The sequence below is a fragment of the Pelodiscus sinensis genome, chromosome 1, assembly GCF_052426305.1.
Source record: "Pelodiscus sinensis isolate ZL-2025 chromosome 1, ASM5242630v1, whole genome shotgun sequence".
NCBI lineage: Eukaryota > Metazoa > Chordata > Testudines > Trionychidae > Pelodiscus > Pelodiscus sinensis.
The window spans coordinates 302332919-302353947 of NC_143052.1; the positions used below are offsets into that span (position 1 = coordinate 302332919).

The 21029-nt window shown below is 44.4% G+C and overlaps 1 protein-coding gene across 3 annotated transcripts in view; it reads left to right on the plus strand.

Annotated features, from left to right (window-relative positions):
- Positions 1 to 21029, plus strand: part of STARD13 (StAR related lipid transfer domain containing 13) — a 415654-nt gene that overhangs the window by 109526 nt on the left and 285099 nt on the right. For all 3 annotated transcript variants that reach the window (XM_075919190.2, XM_025190209.3, XM_075919191.2), the window contains one exon: positions 253 to 387. In XM_075919190.2, coding sequence (XP_075775305.2) covers positions 253 to 387 — 135 coding nt within the window. The remainder of the gene's footprint in view (positions 1 to 252; positions 388 to 21029) is intronic.

Below are 21029 nucleotides of genomic sequence, written 5' to 3' on the forward strand. Positions count from 1 at the left end.
AATAGAAGTTACACTTCTAGGAAAGTATAAGGTTTCATTTGCTTTGTATTTATGAGGCTTCCAGGGAAAATGATGTAGATAAGACCTGAAAGTCTAATAAAACATAAACAAATGCAAATGAAAATAACCTTTTGAGCCTGATTTATACTGTATAAACTTAAAGAACACAATCTCAATTGTATTTTTGTCTTTGCATTTTTAAAGGATTTATTCCCTTTTTTTTTATTAAAGGACTTATTTATCCCCTTACAGTGCCCTGTTAAAGTGGAGCCAGGCCTTCTTCACAGAGATCAGAGAAAGGAAATCTGTAGAAATAAGAAGGCAGGCTATCTGGATGTAGATAGTTTGCCGAGCTCAGTGTCAACTGGAGCACTACCAAAAACTGAAGTAAGTAGCTATTGTTGGTATTCTGGCTTCAATTCTTTACCAAAAGACTTGCTATTTATCATTAAAAATGTAATTGTATTTAATTTATAATAAAAACACGGTCTGTAAATACAATGCATCACAACTGTAAATCTTTTACAATAAGACTGGAAGATGTTCCCAATGCTAGATGACTGAATATTCAAGGTAAAGCATCCCAGCACAATCACTATTTTCTACTTGCATGTTATCTGCATTAGTTTGTTCTTTCACTGTTTAAGAAGTGAAGTTTATTGGGACTGTGTCCTTTGTCTTTTAATTGGTTGCAGATCAGGCCCAAGATTTGCATTCACATCTGAATCCACTCTAATTTCAGAGCTGTTTTGATCTGGAGTTTTAGTCTGGGGTTGTTTTTAATCAACAACGTTAATTTTACTTTGTTTCTTTGTCTGTGAGATTATGTAGTTCCTGATTCAAAGCCTATTGATGCCATTTGACTTCAACAGACTTTGAAAAGGGGCCATAAGAAACGAAGTATATTGTACAGGTTGAAACTCCATAATCCAGACTTCTCTGGCCCAGCTACATCCTGGTCCAGCATCTTCGGGTTCCTGTGAGAGCACTCATGGAATAGGCCGTGGGGCCAGGGCCAGGAACACTGCTAACCTAGTGGGCCGAGATGGAGTCTTGGGGGCAGCAGAGCCACTGGGAGGAATGGAGCATGGCTGCTGGAGGGGAGTGCAGAGCCCTCCCCTCCCTGGACCATAGTGAAGGTGGTGGCGGGGGAGTGCAGAGCCACTGGAAGGAGCACAGGGCCCCCTACGTGTTGACTTGACTAGATTTTAAACATTTTCTCTTCAGAAACTCCGGTGCTGCTGCGGTGTGCGGAGCTGCTGGGCAGAACACAGAGCTCTGGGTGGCAGCGGGGCTACTGGGGGGAGCATGGAACCCCCCAGATGGCAGCAAAGCTATTGAGGGGGAGTGCAAAGCACCAGGCAACACAAAGGCACTGAGGGGAGTGCAGAGCTGCTGGGTATTAGCAGAGATCCAGGAGGCAGCAGAGCCGCTGGGGAGAAAGCGGAGATCCCAGAGGCCAGTGGGAGCACAAATCCCCGGGGAGAGAAAGTGGTGCCTACACCAAGGAGAGAGTAGATCTCCGGACAGCAGTGGAGTCCTGGGCAACTGCAGGGAGAGTGGAGCCCCAGGCTGCAGCTTTGACCTCCCCTGGTCTGGGACCAGTGAGGTCCCGAGGGTGCTGGATCAGGGAGGTACAACCATTGATATTTATGTAGAAGGAAAGCAATTCTAAGATTATATTTCTAGTAACTGTCAATTGTAAATTGCTTTGGTTCCAGCAATGGTTAACACATTCTCTTTCTGTTAATATCAAGTAAAATATATGCATGTAAGATACATTATACATTGCTTAAGGTGTTTTGATTCACATAAACATGTTACTTTTCTTTTAAGAAGATACAATTATAATATGCCCCCTTTATGATAGAATGAAGTTGCATAATACTCTGTAAATTCTGTATTCATTACAGAAGGTCATTCATTACACTGTCACTCCAATACAAGTTTGAAACATTTGGACCTGCTTGTTTGTTGACTGAAATACACTAATGTACTCTCGGGAGAGATTTTTTTTCTTCTTAGGGTGTGTCTACACTGCACCATTATTCCGGAATAATGGCCGTTATTCCCGGAAAAACAATACTAGCGTCCACACAGCAATAGAGTTACTTTGAAAGAAAATCAAAATAACAGAGGACTTTTTCTGACATTGGTAAACCTCATTCCACGAGGAATGAGGCCTCTTTCAAAAAAGCAATTTCGGAAGAGGGTGTGTGTGGATGCTCCACTACTGCTATGTCAAAATAGCTCCTCACCAGAGCCATTCTAAATTGTTCCTCCCCAGTGCCTCCTGGGGCTCTAAATTGAGGTAGCATGTCCATATTAGGGGAGCCTGCCTCAGACTAATTTTGAGGCTTCCCTGTAGTATGGACTCTCTATTTTGAAATAAGCTATTCTGGAAGATATCTTCAGGAATAACTTTTTCCAAAATAAGCTTTCAGTATAGACGTACCCTTAGTTTCATATTCTGCCTATCTATTTTGCAACTGTCCAACTGCTTTAGTTTGCTCATGTTACACTAGATCTCAGAAGTCACTGGAGAAGATGAGATATTTGACTGTACAGGCAGTCCCCGGGTTACGTACAAGATAGGGACTGTCGATTTGTTCTTAAGTTGAATTTGTACGTAAGTCAGAACTGGCGTCCAGATTCAGCCGCTGCTGAAACTGACCAGCGGCTGACTACAGGCAGCCCGAGGCAGAGTGTCTCTGCCCCGGGCTTCCTGGAATCAGCCGCTGATCAGTTTCAACAGCGGCTGAATCTGGACGCCTGGGGCAGAGCAGCTGGGGTGCTGCCAGGTAGGTCCCTGCAGCGCTGCACCTCGGCGCTGCGGGGACCAGCCCAGCAGCACCCCAGCTGCTCTACCCCAGGTGTCCCCAAGTCAGCTGCTGCTGAAACTGATCAGCGGCTGATTCCAGGAAGCCCGGGGCAGAGCAGCTCTGCCTTGGGCTTCCTGTAGTCAGCCGCTGGTCAGTTTCAGCAGCGGCTGACTTGGGGACACCTGGGGCAGAGCAGCTGGGGTGCTGCCGGGTTGGTCCAGTAGTGCCGAGGAGTGGCACTGCGGGACCAACCCGGCAGCGCTCCAGCTGCTCTACCACAGGCGTCCACGAGAAAAGCCTGGTCTGCTGGGGGGGGGGGAGGGGATGCACTAGGGAGACCAGGGAGACACGGAGCAAAGCCGCGGAGGACGCGGGCGGCGGGACCGCGGCGCGTCTGGGCGGTCCCGCCGCCCATGTCCTCCGGGGCGAGAAAAGCCCCGTTCGTAAGTACGGATCCGACATAAGTTGGATCCACGTAACTCGGGGACTGCCTGTACTTAGTTTCTTTATCTTAGATGCTCATATAAGCACTGATGCATTTGCTTATGGTTCCTTCTTACCAATAAAATCTAAATAACTTTGAAGTGATATAGCATTTTTTCTTACGTGTGTTGGGAGTTTGCTGTGGGAGGTGGTGGAAGAGAAGCTATAAGTGTGAACTTATCTTAGTCTTCTTTCCTGATGTCTACGATCTCTCCCCGTTTCTTATATGAAGGAATGTTTGTATAATAAATACCAACTAAGAACTTCACTGATACAGATCATAAATACATACAGTGTAAGTGATAACAAAGTAACAATAATGAAAGTTAGAATGTATTTACCACTGTTTACGATGGAGTCCCTAAAATCCTACAGTTTAGAAATTGAAAAGACTTATTCGATTACGCAGTCCATCCCTGAAGTCTAGGTATAACTCTTCCGTACAGTACACTTTTTTTAGCACTTGATTAAAGTCCCAAGCATTTTGCTGCATAGTAGATTACTATAAGATTTCTGCAAAATACTAGTGGTCTTTTTTAGTAACTCAGTACTATTAGGCACTGCTGTAATTTGGACAGAAATAATAAAATATGACAATTTTGTCTGGAGGGCAAAACATCTTACTTTTTTCTTTCAAAGTTACATTGAATTAAGTGGCTCTTTCATAGACAAAAAGGGAGATATGAAAATAATGCTCTCTTTAGATTCAGAGACTGTGTACATCTCTTAAAAAGCTGTTTCTAACCTTATCACCTTAATAGAAACAATGCATTTTCAAATGAACCTAGCAAAACTGTTTACATTTAAAAAAAAAAGGCATTGGTGACCAAATAGGAATGGGCCAGGATCATCATTGTATTACTCCAGTGTAACTCTGCTGAGATCAGTGGAGTTTCACAGGCTGAAAACTGGAATAATGCAGTGATAGGTCAGACTCAACATGTTTTAGTACATTTCTCTTTTTTTTAAATCTCTTGAGATTGTAGCTCCAATCTTGGAATGAGTCATGCGTCTAAAAGGGTTTAGTTTTCTCAGCCTTGTCCTTATATATTCCCACAGAAAGCCTCATCCTGAAACCTGAAATAATTTGCCATGATGAGCAAGTTCACCTTAGGAAACCAATGTTGGAAACTGCAAGTCAGAAATGAAATGTAATGGCAGAGCTCAGCAAAAGCACTCTTGTACAATACCTGATACCGGCTAGTGTTGTTAGCCTTTCATTTTTGTGACTACACTGACCATATAAGAACTATATAAAGAGACTTAGGGTACGTCTAGACTACATGCCTCTGGCGACAGAGGCATGTAGATTAGGCTACCCGACATAGTAAAATGAAGCGGTGATTTAAATAATCGCCGCTTCATTTACATTTACATGGCTGCCGCGCTGAGCTGACAAACAGCTAATCAGCTGTTTGTCGGCTCAGCGCGATAGTCTGGACACTCCCCTGCCGACATCAAAGGTATTTGTCGACCACCCAGGTAAACCTCATCCCAGGACAATTTTGTTTAGATATTTTAAAGGAGAGACCTAAATTCATTGCAACATTTCTGATGAAATAATATTGAACAGAATGTTTCCTGAGCTATGAGGATACTATGAGGAGTAACGGTAGTTCGAAGCCTAGTTCGAACTACCTAGTTCGTGCCCAGTGTAGCCGCGTGCACGGGGTTCGAACGAGCGGGGTTTTAAAAATGGCGGCGCCCCGCTTATGCAAATGAAGCCTGGGAAATTCAAATCCCGGGCTTCATTTGCAAGTGCGGTATGCCTACATTACCCCGCTAGTTCGAACTAGCGGGGTAGTGTAGACATACCCTTTGAGACTAACAAAAGATGCCACAGGATGACTACTTTGAATTTCTGATAACTTACACAAAGTCTGCTGATACTGAGTCTGTAAATTAACAGTGTATTTTTTAAGACTCAGAGGGCTAGCTGTGTTAGTCTGTAACTTTAAAAACAACTGCTCCTAGGTGAAGCACAGTCTCTTATGCTCTCTCAACTATTCCTACCAGTGTTCAGAGCTTGCATTATTACTCATTGCAAAGTTAGGTATTTTCTAGCTATTTTCTCCATCTGTCTAAGCCATGTATCCTGAAGCTCTAGAGGATTGGGAGCTACCCAGGGAAAGAGTGAACAGAACCCCGTGGGGCTGGAGCTCTCTAGTGAACAGGAGAAAATATGACTACAGAGAGTTAACTTGCATCGGCTTTCTACTCAAAAGCCTCCAAGTAACACTTATGGGATGTGTCTGTACAAATGTACTCAAACTCCAAATTGGTGAGATGATGAGGCTGAACTGAGAGGACCAGATTATACCGCATTTCCTATGGGAGCTAGTAACAGGCCTGGTCAAGTGCATTCCTGGACTCTGTGACTACATGCACTACTGACCCCAACTGAAGCAGAGGGAAAATGGAGAAAGTGATGTGTTAAAGGATATTTGTTGTATTGAATGTTCATGCCCCTGGGTGGCAAACTAAGATAAAGGACTATAGCAGTTGTTCCCAACCTGTGGTCCACAGACCCCTGGTGGTCTGCGACGGTACTGTAAGGGGTACACAGAATGTTTAAAAGTAAGGATCGGGCCCACCGTGGGACTGGCACTTTCAGCCAGGCAATTCTCATGCGGGGCTCGCCTTTTCTGACCATCTGTCCTCGCACCGCCACCAGCTGCTGTTTACACTCCAGCCCTCTCCCAGCCCCATGGTTGGCCCGATCCTTACTTTTCTTTTCCTTTTCTTTTTTTTTCTCCCCCAGGGCTCCATGCCCACCCAAGGGTGGAGTGTCAGGGCAGGAGCTGCCTTTGGCCATATCCTGCTGTATCCTTCTTCTGTGCACTTTCAATATCTTTCAGTGAATTATTGAGATTGATACAAACGGAAAAGCAAGTACCACTTGCAACCTCAGAGATAAAGAGAAGAAGCTATTGTGAAATTCTGTTTTCAAAAACACTGCACAAAGACAATTCAGATTTGCATGGGCAAGTTAGATAGTGTGGCAGAGCTTGGGCTGCGCCCCCTGAGTCCTACACTTACTGAAGGGTTTTTGTATGCCTCAGATGCTTGTACTGGAACCACCGAACTTTGGCCTGTCTGTAGCATGTGTGTTGGGCATCTTGAGTCTCCTCCATGTGCTTCCTCATGATCGGGGCAACTTGTGCTATGCAGTCTCTCATCTGCAGTACATAGTCTACTATGTTTCTTCCCCAGCTGACTCCTCTTCTCAGCCCTCCTTGGGGATATCCAAGATGCCTCATGTTGTGTATTGGATTGTTGTAGATATAGATCTTGCTGATATAGTGATTGTTAGGTCATTAGGGGTCAGTCCAGCTGGTTTGGGCTGGTTCTAGTTAGTTTTGTGTTATGGAATAAATGGAAGCTTGTAGCTGCTCAGGGTCTTTGTGTTTCAAGTGATTTCTTTCTAAATTCTGTAACTCCAAACAATGTAACACCTCAGGAGTGTTGCCCATACAATAGCTTGAATGGGGAGAATCCAGTGGATGCCTGGGGTACCTCCCAGATGGCAAACATGAGATACCGCAGCAGCATGTCCCAATCATTTCCATCTATACTTGTTATGTTCCTGATCATGGCCTTCAGAGTCCAGTTAAATCTTTCTACCAGGCCATCGGTCTGGGGTGGTAAACCGAGGTCCATAAAGTCTGGATGTGAAGCAGGGAATACAAGTCTTTCATTAGCTTGGACATAAAGGGGGTTCCCTGGTCCATAAGAATCTTTTTTGGGAGGCCCATCCAGGTGAAGATCGCCACCAACTCTTTTGTGATGCTCTGGGAGGCTGTGTTTCATTGTGGAATGGCTTCCAGGTATCTACTGGTGTTGTCAATTACATGTACTGGTGACCTCGGATTGTCCTCTCTAGTGGCCACACCAAGTCCATGCCAATCCATTCGAATGAGATGTCAATAGGTAGGGACTCCAGGAGGGCCTCTCAGATGAGGGTGAGGGCCATGTAATTGACACTCTGGACAGAAGGCACAGTACCACCAGACGTCCTCATGTACCCCTGCCAGAAGAACCGGTGCAGGATTCGTGCCTGGCTCTTCTCCACCCCCAGATGCCCTCTGAACAAATGTCTATGGGCAAGGTCCAAAATTACTCACTGGTGCCTTCAGGGCATCAGAGCTGGTGTGCCTCTTGCCCCTGATTGCGTACCACACAGTACAAGAGGTTCTTCTTAAGTATGAAGTAGGGGGTTGGCCCCTGAGCCTTTCCTACTATGGGGACCCCATCTATTTCTACCACTTCATTTCTTGCTTTTTCATACCTCTTGGTACTGTCAGTCATGCTACCTCTGGTCCCAGGCTGCTGTGGTCACCCTTGAATGGGCCAGGATCTCCCCTTCAGCTAGGGGTAGTTGGCTGCAGCCTCACCCGGCAAAATGTAGTAGGCTCTCTGTGTTTCCCAAGAGAGGAATGGATCTAGTATGCTTGCCCATTGTTCCTCTAGCCAAGCCTCACAGTGAGTGGTTTGCTCAAAGGCCAGAAGAAAGGCCTCTATGTCATCTCCCTGTGTCATTTTAGAGAGGCAATTCATAGCCCTCACAGCTCTCATTCCCTCTAACTCAGGTGGTTGGATAGCAAGCACCCTTAGCCGGTCCCTCACCTCTCAGAGGAGGGCTCAATTTGAGGCTGCTTGGTCCATGAGTAGCTGGTTTGTCTCCTGTTGCAGCTGGGTGGACTCCTGCACAGCCAGCCCCTGTACCTGAGTGGCCTCTTGCTGGGTGGCCATGGCCTGTACTAAAGCCTTCACCAAGTCCTCCATTGTGATGTTCCCCCAAGTCCTCCACCAAATGGAGGGGAAACACTTAAAGGAAAGAGAAAGGAGAACCCACAACCACCACAGTGCACTTCTTTTGGTTTGTTTTTTGTGTGTTTTCTGCCCCGCCCCTTTAAAAAAATGCACTGTCAACGAATCCTACCCCAGACACCAGTTATGGTGGAGCTCTGGCTGTGCCCCTTGGGTCCTGAGCTTCCTCATGGATTTTGTATGTCTCAGAGGCTCGTGGTGACCCTACCACCTCCTCTTGTTTTTCCTCAGAGGCGAGGGTGCCCACTGCATGAGCCATTTTCACCAGAGGCCAATCACTAGTTTGGAGGGAAAAAACTCCTCCACAGTCCAAAGGTCCTTTTCCTCTGTTGGCAGCCCACAAGCCAACAGGAGAGTTGGGGGGGAACCCAGTCCCACCCACTTACTCCAGGTTGTGGCCCAGAGCCCTATATGGCAACCACTAGTGGGGCTCTTGCCCTTATCTGCACTGAATAGCAGCCCCTCCCTGAGTCACTTCCCTAAACACTCTGTCAGAACCTCTCCCTGGCCCCTCCTGCTTGCAGTGTGTAGTTTTTGTCTCCTCTCTAGTCCATCCCTTTTCTCTTTCCCTTGCCTTGCCTGGTGGGAAGCTTTAGGGTTAGATATGGGTTAGGCATGATCTAAAAATAAAAAAGGAGTCATATAAAAAATGGAAACTAGGACAAATTACAAACGATGACTATAAACACACAATACAGGATTGCAGGGGCAAGATTAGAAAGGCAAAGACACAAAATGAACTCAAACTAGCTACAGGCATAAAGGGAAACAAGAAGACATTCTATAAATATATTAGAAGCAAGAGAAAGACCAAGGACAGGGTAGGCCCATTGCTCAGTGACGAGGGGGAAACAGTAACAGGAAACTTGGGAATGGCAGAGATGCTTAATGACGTCTTTGTTTCTGTCTTCACCAAGGAGTCTGATGAAGGAATGCCTGACAGTGAATGCTAGTGGGTTTAGAAGATAAAATAAAAAAAAGAACAGGTTAAAAATTACTTAGAAAAATTAGATGTCTGCAAGTCACCAGGGCCTGATGAAATGCATCCTAGAATACTCAAGGAGCTGATAGAGGGGGTATCTGAGCCTTTAGCTATCCTCTTTGGAAAATCATGAGAGACAGGAGAGATTCCAGAAGATTGAAAAAGGGAAAATATAGTACCTATCTATAAAAAGGGAAATAAAAACAACCCAGGAAATTACAGACCAGTCAGTTTAACTTCTGTGCCAGGAAAGATAATGGAGCAAGTAATTAAGGAAATCATCTGCAAACACTTGGAAGATAATAGGGTGATAGGGAACAGACAGCATGGATTCGTAAAGAACAAATCATGTCAAACAAATCTGATAGCTTTCTTTGATAGGATAACAGGTCTTGTGGATAAGGGAGAAGTGGTGGATGTGGTATACCTAGACTTTAGCAAGGCATTTGATATGGTCTCACCTGATATTCTTATCAATAAAGTAGGCAAATACAACTTAGATGGGGCTACAATAAGGTGGGTGCATAACTAGCTGGATAACCATTCCCAGAGAGTAGTTCTTAAAGGTTCACAATCCTGCTGGAAAGGAGTAACAAGTGGGGTTCCGCAGGGTACTGTTTTGGGACTGGTTCTGTTCAATATCTTCATCAGCGATTTAGATATTGGCATAGAGAGTATTCTTATTAAGTTTGCAGATGATACCAAGCTTGGAGGGATTGCAACTGCTTTGGAGGATAGGGTCGTAATTCAAAATGATCTGGGCAAATTGGAGAAATGGTCTGAGGTAAACAGGATGAAGTTTAATAAGGACAAATGCAAAGTGCTCCACTTAGGAAGGAACAATCAGTTTTCCACATATAGAATGGGAAGCAACTGTCTAGGAAGGAGTATGGCAGAAAGGGATCTAGGAGTTATAATGGACCACAAGCTGAATATGAGTCAGCAGTGTGATACTGTTGTAAAAAAAGCCAACATGATCCTAGGATGCATTAACAGGTGTGTTGTGAGTGTAACCACTCTGATGGTTAGGGCCAGCACCAACCAGGACCGGGTTCAATATCTAGGGACCCATCTGACACAGAACTGGCTTGAGCCCCACCCAGTAGCCTGGGAAATTCACACCCTGGGCCCCTCTGGGAGGCAATACTTCCCCACTCTCAAGCACAGAGTCTGAGTGTAGAAAGAAACTTTTAATGAAAGAGAGAGAGGGAAGTCACATGGCATTAACTGGGAAAATACCACAAACAGAGTTCATAACCCCCTCCCACGAGTGACTGTCCCAGCTCAAAAAGCATTGAGCATTGTCTTTTGCCTCTCAGGCTCACTAGTCCAACAAAGGGTTCCATTCACTTACCCAAACTTTCTTCGTACACTACTTCAAATGCTCCACTTACAACTCTGTCCAGTCAGTGCAGACCCTGACACATCATCCAGATGACTACGCCACCTTTGGGCTACTCCAGTGGTCCTCTTGCTCTGCCTGCTGCCGTTCCTACCGGCCGCTCACTGGTTGCTCCTGCCAGCCTCCCCGCTGGCTGCCTGCCACCGCTCCTACCGCTCCTGCCAGCCACTCCGCTGGCCGCCACTCCTACAAGCCACCTGCCGGTTGCTCCCGCCAGCCTCTCCACTGGTCACCTGCTACTGCTCCTACCAGCTGCCTACTGGTCGCTCCCGCTAGCTGCTCTGCTGGCTACAAGGAGTCTGGCTCCAGGCCAAACCGGTGACTTCAGCTCTTAGTGATTTCAACTCTTTAGCTACCATCTAGGCTGGCAAAAGATTCCAGTTCCCACTGGACTAGCAAAGAGACTCCTGCTGGAGTCTGCTTTAGGTCTATCCTTAAAACAAGGGGCGGGAGGAAGTCAGGTTGAACCAGTCTTACAGCTTACACCTAACCAGCATGAGCAGGCTGGGTCAAGCCCTTTCCCCCCAGCTCCATACACTGAACTCTGAAAGGGGGAGGCTTGTTCATTTGAGACCTCTTACAAATGATGGTCTCTCCTGCAAGCACTGGTGTCATATTTTACAGTTTCCACATTTAGGGGTAGTATGATTTGTGACCCCCACAACAGCCCAAATTAGTTACAATACATCACATTCCATTCCACAACTGCTCCTCCATCAGCCCTGGCAGAATTGGATTTACATAGCCACACCTTGGATTCCTTCCCCCTCCTGGCATGAGCTGTATTTACATATCAACAGTTAATAGTTAATTATCTTGCAGAGCTAAAAAGTTTGAGTGAGCACACCTACCCCCAGGGTAGCTCTCTCCTTTTCGCTGGCTGATAGCAAGCAGTAGTTTAGCCCCTGCTTACATGAACAAGACACGAGAAGTCATTCTTCTGATCTACTCTGCGCTGATTAGGCCTCAGTTGGAGTATTGTGTCCAGTTCTGGGTGCCATATTTCAAGAAAGATGTGGAGAAATTGGAGAAGGTCCAGAGAAGAGCAACAAGAATGATTAAAGGTCTAGAAGCAAAATGCAGGACAATGTAGCACTTTAAAGACTAACAAGATCGTTTATTAGATGATGAGCTTTCGTGGGCCAGACCCACTTCCTCAGATCAAATAGTGGAAGAAAATAGTCACAACCATATATACCAAAGGATACAATTAAAAAAAATGAACACATATGAAAAGGACAAATCACATTTCAGAACAGGAGGGGGATGTGGGGGTGGGGGGAAGGAAGGAAGGAAGGTAAGTGTCTGTGAATTGATGATATTAGAGGTGGGGAGAGTGGGATGTTTGTGAGTTAATGGTATTAGAGGTGATAATTGGGGAAGCTATCTTGGTAATGGGTAAGATAGAGTGTTTGTTCATTCCTTTTGGAGAGTGTCGAATTTTAACATGAATGACAGTTCAGAGGATTCCCTTTCAAGTGCAGATGTAAAAGGTCTTTGTAGCAGAATGCAGGTGGTTAAGTCATTGAGAGAGTGTCCTTTCTGGTTAAAATGGCAAGAAACTGTTTTTTCTTTGTGATCTTGTCTGATATCTGTTTTGTGGGCATTAATCCTTTGGCGAAGTGTCTGAGATGTTTGTCCAATGTACATAGCAGACGGACACTTTCGGCACATGATAGCATAGATTATATTTCTGGATGCGCAGGAATATGTGTTCTTGATCTTATAACTCACTTGGTTAGGTCCAATAATGGTATCAGCAGAATGAATATGTGGACAAAGCTGGCAACGGGGTTTGTTGCAAGGGAAGGTACCAGGGTTGGTATTAGTGTGGTATGTCCTGTGGTTGTTGGTAAGAATCATCTTGAGGTTAGGTGGTTGTCTATAGGAGACTATGGGTCTGTCTCCCAGAGCATACCACACTAATACCAACCCTAGCAACCTGTGCTCTTAGATGTTTTCTGTATAACCTTCTTTCATTTAAAAAAAATCACTTTTTGTTCAGGACATAGAGGTGAAGTTTTTCTTTAAGACAAGTGAATGCAACACTGTTGTTGAAGCAGAGAGTTAAAACTGAGAAGGGGTTAAAATAACCAGGCTGGCATAGAACCAGAGAACCCTGTTTTTTCTTATGAAGTCGTGTTCAAATTTATAGATATACTAGCAGACTTACCCAGCATTGCCCAAGTCCTTCAGGGCAGGGACCTGGGGACGTGAAGGGTGTGTGTGTGCAAGAGTAGGGTTGGGAGGTGAGGAGGAGCTCAGGGTGGGGGGGCTCCCCCAGTCTACTGGGGGCCTGTTCTCTTCCCCCTTTCCTCAGCCTGCCAGGGACCTGTTATCTCCCCCTCCTCCAGTGCTGTGGCTAAGGGCTGGGAGGGAGGGAAAGGGTTTGGGGCAGGGGGCTATTTACGTGGTGTGCTAACAAGCAAAATGGCAGAACCCCAGCTCTGCTGGCCACTCCCTTGGTGGTACAGCTGCTCCCAGTGGACACTGCAGGATAGCCCTCCTCTGTTGGCTCATTGCCCTCAGTGGCCACTCTCATATTGCATCCCTCCAAACAGCAGCCCCTCCCTTTGCATGTTATGGGAAACAGTCCTTTTCCTCAAACTTCTGGTTGTCCTGGCACAACCAAACTCTCACTTTGCTTTAAATTAGGAGAAGAGGAATCAGCATACCAAATTTGGCCCTACCTCTTGCTGTTTAGGAGGAGTTCTTGAACAAACGGACTCACAGACAGACACGCAGACAGACATCTCTCTCAGATAAATAGATTCTTAGCTTCTCTGTGTTTATTGCTGTATTAGTTGCAAATTCCCTGTTAATAGAAAAGAGCATTGTTAACTCTAACATCCTGTGTGTCATTAGCTTAGCCCATTTATGCCCTAAGAAATATAACTTGTTTGTCCTTGATTGACCAGATTCAGTCGGCCTATGCAAAGGTATGGCTTGCTATCTGAATTGGTTATGTAATCATGAAAGTCAACAAAACAGTTATTTGAGGACTTAGATATGAAGCCTGCTTCAGATCTTATGCCAGTTTTACACTAGTGGAAGTGATAAGTCAGTCACCCTTGTATATGTCTATTTTGCATTCTGTATAGATACAATACAGCAGGTAAAGTTTATTGATTGTAAGTATACTGGTGTCTGTGGCTGTGCCTTTGTGAGCATATACAGTTTGTAAGAGGAGGAGGATTAAGAATGGCTAGTTGGGTTGAAGACCACTCACAAGCTACAGGAAGTATAACTAATAACACAGTAGGTGGCACTCTTCTCTCTGAATAAGTTGTGAACCAATGTCCCAGAAAAATATTAAGCAGCACTGCACAGTTGGAAGTGCTGACTTCTGGACAAGATGTGAAATCAAGACCTTGACCACTTGGTCATTAATTTTCAACAGTTGGCCTTGATTCACATTTAAGAGTAGTTAAATCTAAGTCCTTTGCCAAATTTCAGCTCTGATGATCTGCCTACTGACCATTCTCCCTGTAGCTTCTTAAGTTATTCTTCACATCTTGTAACAGTGCTGTCCCATTGCGGCTGTGCTTTGATTTCAGAAATGATTGTATTTCCATGGTGGATCAAGTGATTCTTTATATACAGTGTGTTGAATGTTTTGCAATACAAAGTCCTATACAACCCATAAAGTGTTTCTCAGTCTCAGGCCCACTGACCTGGGAGGAAGGCGAGAGAGGAAAGTTGCCCTAGGACTTGGTGATTCAAAAGGGCCTGGGGCTCCAGCCGCTGCTGCTGAAATAGCAATGGTGGCAGCCAGAACCCATGGTCCATGCAGCACTGAGGGGGCTACATTGTGCTCTGGGCAGCCCAAATGTTGTGCTTGGGTTGCCCTAGGCAAAGTGGGGGAGGGCTAGTTCCATGCTCTTGAAAGGGGTAGGGCCAAGAGTGGAAGGGACAGCCAACCCTTAGCTCTGCCCTTTCTGCCTTTGGCTCCGACCCTTCCACCTTTGGCCCTACCCCTTTCAGAAGCATGGAACCAGCCCTCCCCCACTTTACCTGGGGGCCCGCAGAGGCTATTAGCTCCACAGCTCTGTATTACCTGAGATATTCAAACAGTCATTGACAGATTAAATTTAAATGACCTATTTAGAGGATTTTGCCTTAAATTTGATTTTTAAAAATCCAGATAAATGTTTTACTTCTCATTTGATTTTTAAAACGTTTCGCCATTTTAAAATCTTTCAAAATATTTAGAATGTTAATTTTTTAATGGCAAGTAAGATATTTATGGTGTTTTGTTTTTTTGAGTTTTAGAATAATTATAAAATCTACAAAGAGGATAAATATACCGTATATTTCTGGCAATGAAGTCACTCCAAATAGTAAAATAATGTTTTTAAATTGAATCATATTTGGAACTCTTTAAGCAGTTCTATGATGTTATGTTGTTAAGTCTGTTATTGCACTAAAACATTAATGATAGAATGAAAAAAATGTTTCCCAAGCACTGGATGTCTTAGTGGCATCACATGTTAACATATCATAATTTTTCCACCCTATGGACATATGGAAGAAAATATTATCTATCATCTGGCAACTAAAATATTCAGTATTTGAAAAAGTTTAAATTAGTGTTTAGAGGAAACAAATTGTATAGAATAACCAGGCGGAAAATCTATCAGGGCTTTGAAAATCATTTTGAGCAGAAGAGGACAGGGGATTGCAATGTATTTTGTGTAATGCTTCCTCTTGAAAGGAAATTTTTGTCCAACTGAGCCAATTATTTTTTTTGCATTGTACAGAAGCAAGTGTCAGAACATTTTAAACTACAGACTCTACTAATAATTTGGCACTTGCATAGTAACATCCATGTGAGGATCTGCAAGCACTTTGCATACATTAATTAATTTAGACTCAAAACATCCCAGTCAGATATGTTAGTAATACCAGGATGTATTTCAACACAGTGGACAAAAAACCTGATATTTCTCATCTGCACTTTGTGCTTGCATAGAAAAGGGGGTTATCTGCAAGAACGGTGGTTGCAATCAATACTTTTCAGGGTGAGTAAACATTGATTTAAAAATTGAAAATGTTATATTTAAAAAAATCTAATTAAACACTTTTATTTTTAATAATAAGTTTATTTAAAATTGACAATCTATGTTAAAGCCTAAGTATGCTATCATCTATTAAAATCATTTAAATGAAATAGAATCATAGAATATTAGAACTTGAAGGGATCTAGAGAGGTCATCATGTCCAGTCCCCTGTACTCACGGCAGGACCAAACACCATCTAGATCATCCCTGTTAGATGTCTATCCAGCCTGCTCTTAAATATCTACAGTGACAGAGATTCTACAACATCCTAAGTAATTTATTCCAATGCGTAACCACCCTGACATGGAGTTTTTTCTAATGTCCAATTTAAACATCCTTGCTGCAGTTTAAGCTCATTGCTTTTTATCCTATCATCAGAGGTTTAGGAGAATAATTTTTCTCCCTCCTCCTTGTAACAGTCTTTTACGTACTTGAAAGCTCTTGTCATGTCCTCTCTGTCTTCTCTTTTACAAACTAAATGAACTCAATTCTTTCGGTCTTCTCTCATAGTTCATATTTTCTAGATCTTTAATCATTTTTGTCGTTCTTCTCTGGATCTTCTCCAATTTTTTCACATCTTACCTGTAATGTTGTGCCCAGAACTAGACACAATACTACAGTTCAGGCCTTATCAACAAAGAATAGAGTGGAAGAATGACTTCTTTTGTCTTGCTTACAACACTCCTGTTAATGCATTCCAGAATCATGTTTTTCTTTTTTTGCAACAGTGTCACGCTGACTCACATTTGTGGTTTACTATAATCCCTACATCTCTTTCTGCAGTACTCCTTCCTAGACAGTCACTTCCCATTTTGAACATGTAAACATCATTGTTCCTCCCTAAGTGAAGTACTTTGCATTTCTCCGTATTGAACTTCATTCTATTTAACTCAAACCATTTCTCCAATTTGTCCTATTCATTTTGAATTATAACCCTATCCTCCAATTCACTTGCAGTCTCTCTCAGTTTGGTATTATCTACAAAATTTATAAGAGTATGCCATTATCTAAATCATTTATGAAAATATTGAACAGAACCCATCTTAAAACTGACCCCTGTGGAACCCCACTTGTTATGCCCTTCCAGCATAACTGTGAACCACTGATAGCTACTCTCTGCGGGTATGTCTACACTACAAAGTTAATTCGAACTAACAGTCGTTAGTTCGAATTAACTTTCATAGGCACTACAAAGGCAAACCGCTAGTTCGAACTTAATTCAAACTAGCGGAGCGCTTAATTTGAACTAGGTAAACCTCATTCTATGAGGACTAACACCTAGTTCGAATTAAGTAGTTCGAATTAAGGGCTGTGTAGCCACTTAATTTGAACTAGTGGGAGGCTAGCCCTCCCCAGCTTGCCCTGGTGGCCACTCTGGGCACCACCAGGGAAACTCTTCTGCCCCCTTCCCGGCCCTGGAGCCCTTAAAGGGGCACGGTCTGGCTACGGTGCCCGTGCCAGGTGCAAGCCTGCCAGCACCCAGCCAGCAGACCCTACACCTGGCACGGCATGAGCCACCCACCCGTTGCCACCCAGCCCTCCGACTCTTCCCGGGACCAGGCTGGCGGCTCCCAGGAGCCTGCCCGGGGCCGCAAGAAGCGGGCGCCCGCCTGGTCTAGTGCGGACATCGTGGACCTCATCGAGGTTTGGGGGGAAGCCTCCAACGTCCACGACCTCCGCACTAGACACAGGAAAGTGGCCGTCTAGGGTAGGATAGCTGCCAGCCTGGCCACCAAAGGCCACATGCAAACCTAGGAGCAGGTTTGTGTGAAAACCAAGGTGGTCCAGTGAGACCCCCGACCCTGAGCCCTGAGCTTAGAACATAAGAACATAAGAATAGCCATACTGGGTCAGACCAAAGGTCCATCTAGCCCAGAAGCCTGTCTGCCGACAGCGGCCAACACCAGGTACCCTGGAGGGGATGGACCGAAGAGAATGACCATGCCATTTGTCTCGTGCCATCCATCTCCAGACTTCCACAAACAGAGTCCAGGGACACCATTCCTACCCCCTGGCAAATAGCACTCCATGGACCCAACCTCCATGAATTTATCTATCTTCTTTTTAAACTCTGTTATAGTTCTAGCCTTCACAGCCTCCTGTGGCAAGGAGTTCCACAGGTTAACTATTTGCTTTGTGAAGAAGAACTTTCTTTTATTAGTTTGAAGCCTGCTACCCATTCATTTCATTTGGTGTCCTCTAGTCCTTCTATTATGGGAACTAATGAAGAACGTTTCTTTATGCACCCTTTCCACTCATGATTTTATAGACCTCTATCATATCCCCCCTCAGTCTCCTCTTTTCTAAGCTGAAAAGTCCCAGTCTATTTAGCCTCTCTTCATACGGGACCTGTTCCAAACCCCTAATCATTTTAGTTGCCCTTTTCTGAACCCTTTCCAAGGCCAAAACATCTCTTTTGAGGTGAGGAGACCACATCCGTACACAGTACTGAAGATGTGGCGTACCATAGTTTTATACTTCCTCTCCTCCTTCTTCCCCTGCTTCCCCCTTCCAGCACCCTCCTCCCAGGTTTCCCCCTCCCCTCTCCCATCCTCTCTCCCACCTCCTTTTCCCAGTCTCCCCAGAGGTTAATCCTCCTCCCCCCCAGTTTTGTAAAATAAAGAGAGTTTCTATTTTTGACCACACGTGTCCTTTATTTTTTACATCAGGAAGGGGGGCTGGGGAGGGGTAAGTGGAAGGAGGTGAGGGAGGAATGGGGTACGAGCCCCCGATGGGGAAGACTGGGGTGGATCTGCAGGCTCCTCAGGGTGGAAGCTCTCCTGCAGCCCCCCGATTGACCCCTCCCCCAGATGGCAGCCTGCGGCAAGTGCAGCCAGGCTGATGGCCGAGTGCTGTGATGTGCTGAGTGTGGACACTCAGGGCACTCCAAGTCAGGACTGCTTTTCTGTCCCTCATCGAGGTAGACAAGCAAGCGGGGAACCCTGAGAACTGTCTGTCCGGGATGGGGGTTGGGTCCCTTTAAGCACAGCCCTCGGCTAGCCTGAGACAGCAGCTCCACGCTCTAAGTCCTAACCTGATGTCCTGCCGGCACTGCTTCAGGCCAGCCTTAACTTCGGTTCAGGGTTCACTCAGTGTGGACATGCTAGTTTGAATTAGCAAAACGCTAATTTGAACTAGTTTTTAGGTCTAGATGCACTAATTCGAATTAGCTTAGTTCGAATTAACTAATTCGAATTAAGTTAGTTTGAATTAGTGCTGTAGTGTAGACATACCCTGAGAAAGGTTATCCAACCAGTTATACACCCATCTTATAGTAGCTCTATCTACATTGTATTTCCCTAGTTTATTGATAGGAAGGTCATGTAACTGATAAGAAACTGTATCAGATGCTTTACTAAAGCTTATGTATACCATGTCTACCTCTTCCCCGCATTCACAAGGCTTGTTAGCCTATCAAAGAAAGCTACCCAGTTGGTTTGACCTGATTTATTCTTTACAAATCCATGCTTGCTGTTACCTATCACCCTATTATGTTCCAGATGTTTGCAGATGGTTCGTTAATTATTTGCTCCTTTATCTTTCTCGGCACAGAAATGTAAGCTGACTGGTCTGTAGTTTCCTTGGTTGTCCTTGTTTCCCTTTTTATAGATGGGCACTATATTTGCCTTTTTCCAATCTTCTGGAATCTCTCCTGTCTTCCATGACTTTTCAAAGACAGAGGTTAATGGCTCCTTGAGTATTCTAGGATGCATTTAATCAGGCCTTGGTGACTTGAAGACATCTAAGATGTTTACATTCTTTTCCCATTTTAACTTCTAAACCTATCTCCCTTTCTTCAGCATTTGCTATTGTAGGCATCCAATCATCACCAACCTTTTTGGTGAAAACTGACTCGAAGATGTTGTTAAGCACCTCTGACATTTCCACATTTTCCATTATTGTGTTTTTCCTCCCCATTAAGCAATGAGCCTACCCTGTCCTCAGTTTTCCTCTTGCTATTAATATATTTGTATAATGGTGTTTTTGTTACCTCTTATGTCTCTAGCTAGATTGAGCTTGTTTTGTGCCTTTGCCTTTCTAATTTTGTTCTTACATGATTGTGGATATGTCTACACTACCCCGCTAGTTCGAACTAGCGAGGTAATGTAGGCATACCGCAATTGCAAATGAAGCCTGGGATTTGAATTTCCCGGGCTTCATTTGCATAAGCGGGGCGCCGCCATTTTTAAATCCCCGCTGCTTCGAACCCCGTGCCGCGTGGCTACACGTGGCACGAACTAGGTAGTTCAAACTAGGAAGCCTGGAATGAGGAGTAATGGTAGTTCGAACTAGGAAACCTAGTTCGAACTACCTAGTTCGTGCCGCGTGTAGCCGCGCGGCACGGGGTTCGAACGAGCGGGGATTTAAAAATGGCGGCGCCCCGCTTATGCAAATGAAGCCCAGGAAATTCAAATCCCGGGCTTCATTTGCAATTGCGGTATGCCTACATTACCCCGCTAGTTCGAACTAGCGGGGTAGTGTAGACATACCCAGAGTTATTTGTTTATATTTATCCTTTGTTATTTGATCTAGTTTCCACTTTTTATATGACTCCTTTTTGCTTTTTAGATCAAGTAAGATCTCCTGGTTAAACTAGGGTGGTCTCTTGCCATTCTTCCTATCTTTCCTACACAGTGGAATAGTGTGCTTTTGCACCCTTAATAATGTCTCTTTGAAAAACTGCCAACTGTCTTCAATTGTTTCTCCCCTTAATCTTGCTTCCCATAGGACCTTACCTACCAGTTCTCTGAATTTGCCAAAGTATGCCTTCTTGAAATCCAGTATTTTTATTTTGCTGTTCTCCCTTCTACCATTCCTCAGAATCATGAAGTTTATCATTTCATGATCACTTTCACCCAACCTGCCTTTCACTTTCATATTCTTAACTAGTTCCTCCCTATTTGTTAACATGAAATCTTGAACAGCCTCCCCCATCCCAGTAGCTTTTTCCACCTTATGAAATAAAAAGTTGTTTTCAGTACATTCCAAGAACTTGTTTGATTTTACAAACAAATGCCTGTATAGTCAAAGTCCCTCATCACCACCGAGTCCTGTATTTTGGATGATTTTGTTAGTTGTTTAAAAAAATCCTCATCCACTTCTTCTTCCTTGTTAGGTGGTCTGTAATGTAGCCCTTTGAATCTTACCCAGAGACTCTCAATAAGTCTGTATCCTATGTCCATCTCAACCTCAGTCCAAGTATATACATTTTTAATATATAAGGCAATACCTACTTCCTTTTTTCCCTGCTTATCCTTCCTGAGCAAATTGTATCCTGCTATGCCAATATTTCAGTCATATGTATTATGCCACCAAGTCTCTCTGACACCAACTAAGATGACTAAGATACTGACTTGATTTTGCCCCTGCAGTTCTGACTTGTCTCTTCTTTATCCCTGCTGTTACAGCCCATGGTCCCCGCAATTTCTGTCCCATCTCCCAAGTATCCA